The sequence below is a fragment of the Pteropus vampyrus genome, unplaced genomic scaffold, assembly GCF_000151845.1.
Source record: "Pteropus vampyrus isolate Shadow unplaced genomic scaffold, Pvam_2.0 Scaffold147, whole genome shotgun sequence".
Lineage (NCBI taxonomy): Eukaryota > Metazoa > Chordata > Mammalia > Chiroptera > Pteropodidae > Pteropus > Pteropus vampyrus.
Window position 1 is genome coordinate 1,217,153 of NW_011888928.1, and position 2,971 is coordinate 1,220,123.

The window sequence follows — 2,971 nt, forward strand, 5'->3', positions numbered from 1 at the left end:
GCAGTTGATAGATAGCTCTGTCCCATTTCTACTTGATTTAATCTAAAGAGACAAAAGCCCAAGGAGAGACTGTAGTGTGATCTAGAAAAATTCAAATGAAGTAAGTAGTTCCATGTGTTCCTCTGGACACTGTCTGTCTGCTTATTCTCCAGAATATCTAACGAGAGTGAACAGTAAAGGTAAACGCTATGACTTTTTCCTTCTTTCTCATTCCTTCTCCCCAGGCAGCTGTCTCTTTGTGTGTGTCTTGGAGAAGTAGGACCCATTAGGAACAATGCCGCCACCATCAGACATTGTCAAAGTGGCCATTGAGTGGCCAGGTGCTAATGCCCAGCTCCTTGAAATCGACCAGGTAAGCTCCCAAAATGAGAAGCAGCAGTGCAAGGAGAGGGATCTGGGAAGTGCGTGGCAGAGGGCGTCTTCAGGGTTGGGGACCATTGGCATCAGCAAAGGCAAGCTGAGACCTGTCCCATCCTGTGGAAGATTGGTCACCATGGCTTGGGAGAGGCTGTCTCTTCCACAAAAGGTGTCCAGGAAGAAGTCCACGTGCAGGCCGCAGGTTCATCCTGCCTGGCCTCCCCTCTTGTTAGAGCCTTGGCACAAATAGAATGTGGTCAAAGAGTCTTTCTCTTTCTTTCAGAAACGGCCTCTGGCATCCGTCATCAAGGAAGTTTGTGATGGGTAAGTTGAAACTCCTCGTTTTGGACAGTGGCAAGCCGAAGAGTCAAGGAGCACTGCCAGACCTGGAAAGGCCCCTGGCTAGTCAGGTCCCTAGCTAGTCAGGTCCCCAGGATGGGGCTTTCGTGTATCGTTGTCTTATGAAGGAAATAGTGCTGATGAGGACATCCCTTAGAGCTCCAGTCAGCCTTTAGTTTTTCCTTTAAGTCCAGGAGTGCCCTGCCCGAGGTCCTGGTGTATCTTAATTGTATGGTGGCCACCCCTCGAATGTATGTACTGCCTTTTTGTGGTGCTAATCTTACAAAAAAGGCTGTCGAGGTTATTTTTCCCACATCTCACCATAAAGCTTTGGTTTTTTACCCCTGTCCTCCAGACAGGCTACTCGATCCCATGAGCAACTTTACTGAAAATGATTGATTTGCAGCTTTTAGACAGGCTGGGAGGAATGGCCCAACGGGCTCTACCACTTTTCTCTCACGTAGGTGGTCATTGCCGAATCCAGAGTATTACACTCTGCGTTATGCAGATGGGCCTCAGCTCTACATCACGGAACAGGTCAGTAAAAGGAGAAGCAAGTCAACATAGGCCTTTCTGTGAAGTGAACCACCCAAGGAGACCACGCTGTTTACCTCACTTCTGTCCAGGGAGTGTCCACTAACTGGGGAAAGAGCTGCTTCCTGGGCAGATGAGGGAGCCAGGCCTTGTTCTCCTGTAGGGGCTGGAACACTGTGGCTTTTACTTCCTGAGAGCCCAAAGTGCTGAAAGGGAATCTTAGAAGTTCTCTGCCAAGATGCAAGCAGAAGAGGGCCTGACTGCGAGTCTGAGTTACAACTGCTTTAAAAACGATGAAAAGTTGTTGGGCTTGCTTACACCATCTTCATATCGTATCTTGGTTACTCTTTTTTTCTTTTGCTCCCCAGACTCGCAGTGACATTAAGAATGGAACAATCTTACAGCTGGCTATCTCCCCGGTACGTACTCTCCTTTCCTTAGGAATTAATTTATATAACAAAGATATGTAAACACCTACCATGGGCCAGACTTTATTCTAGAAACTGAGACAATGGAGATTAAAAAGTCATTCTTTACTCTTACAGCCTGCTTGGGAGTAAACAAATACAATACAAGGCCTCTCTCAAGGGTCTTGACAGAAAGTTGCTTAGGGAGCTGTAGGAACTCAGAAAAGGGACCACCCAACTCAGCCTGAGGATTCCTAGACAGGCTTCCCAGAGAAGGGAACGTGTAGCTCAGGTGCTGCAGGATAAGCAGAAATTAGCTTGAGAAAGAAGAAAATGGAAAGTGTTCCAGGGTGTGCTTTGGGGAAGGCAGGTGCTGCCTGGCTAAGGGCCCGCAGCAGTCGGTGAGACGCCAGACGCTGAAGGTTCCTGGGTGGCCTGCACGTGGGTTTGGATTTTATCGAGACGGGCATGTGGAGACACTGAAAGATTTAAGCAGGAAGGTGTATTATGCTTAGATTTATATTTTAGAAAGATCACTTTAGTGACATGGTGGAAGATGGGCTGAAAAAAGGAAGGTTGGCGGCAGGAGGGACCTTTAAGAAACTACCCAGGAGTGTTAACAGCCCACAAAGGCAAATGGCAGGGTAGACGAAAGGCTGGGCATGAAGAATAGTCAGAGGTAAACTGGATGAATATGGTGATCTACAGATGTGGAAGGGAAGGGGAGAATCCAGGATGACCCCTGATTTCTGTTAGAGCAGCCCTTAAAAGTAACTGAGGAAGCCACCAGAAGAGTAGGAAGAAAACCAGGCCGAAGGCAGGGGTAGTGTCAGGGTGGAGGAAGGTGTGGTCTGCGAGGAGCAGAGAGATACGGTGAACTGAGAACAGAAAGGCTGGACCTTGGCCGGGGAAGTCAATCAGTCACTGGTGAGCTTCCTGAAAACCATTTTGGTGGGGTGATTGGACGACGGCCAGATTGCAGTGGGTTGAGCAAAAAGAGATAAAAAACTGAGAACCTCGAGTTTACCATATTATCAAGATGCTTGGTTACAAAAGGAAGGAGATGGAGAAGGGTAACTCAGAAATGTGGAGTCGCAAAGATGTGCTTTTTAAAAAGAAGTAAAATATTCGTGTGTTTCAAAAAATAAAAAAGTTTTGACAAAGATACAGGAAAAGGTCTTCCTCCCACTCCCGTCCCTCATCTACCCAGTTCCCCGCCTCTTCCGACCCTTCATAGCTGTTAACTTCTGTTGCAGTTTTTTTATGTGTCCTTGAAAATATGTTAACATGGAAGAGTGGAAGGTTGACAGCACAGGAAAGAGGGGGTAGTTAAT

At 47.3% G+C, this 2,971-nt stretch overlaps 1 protein-coding gene across 3 annotated transcripts in view; it reads left to right on the forward strand.

Moving 5' to 3' along the window:
* ELMO2 (engulfment and cell motility 2) overlaps positions 1-2,971 on the forward strand; it is a 40,702-nt gene that overhangs the window by 10,054 nt on the left and 27,677 nt on the right. For 2 of the 3 annotated variants that reach the window (XM_023536039.1, XM_023536037.1), the window contains 4 exons: positions 225-352; positions 641-681; positions 1,161-1,233; positions 1,599-1,649. In XM_023536039.1, coding sequence (XP_023391807.1) covers positions 275-352; positions 641-681; positions 1,161-1,233; positions 1,599-1,649 — 243 coding nt within the window. In that variant the 5' untranslated portion in view covers positions 225-274. The remainder of the gene's footprint in view (positions 1-224; positions 353-640; positions 682-1,160; positions 1,234-1,598; positions 1,650-2,971) is intronic. The other variant, XM_023536038.1, reaches the window with a different exon arrangement.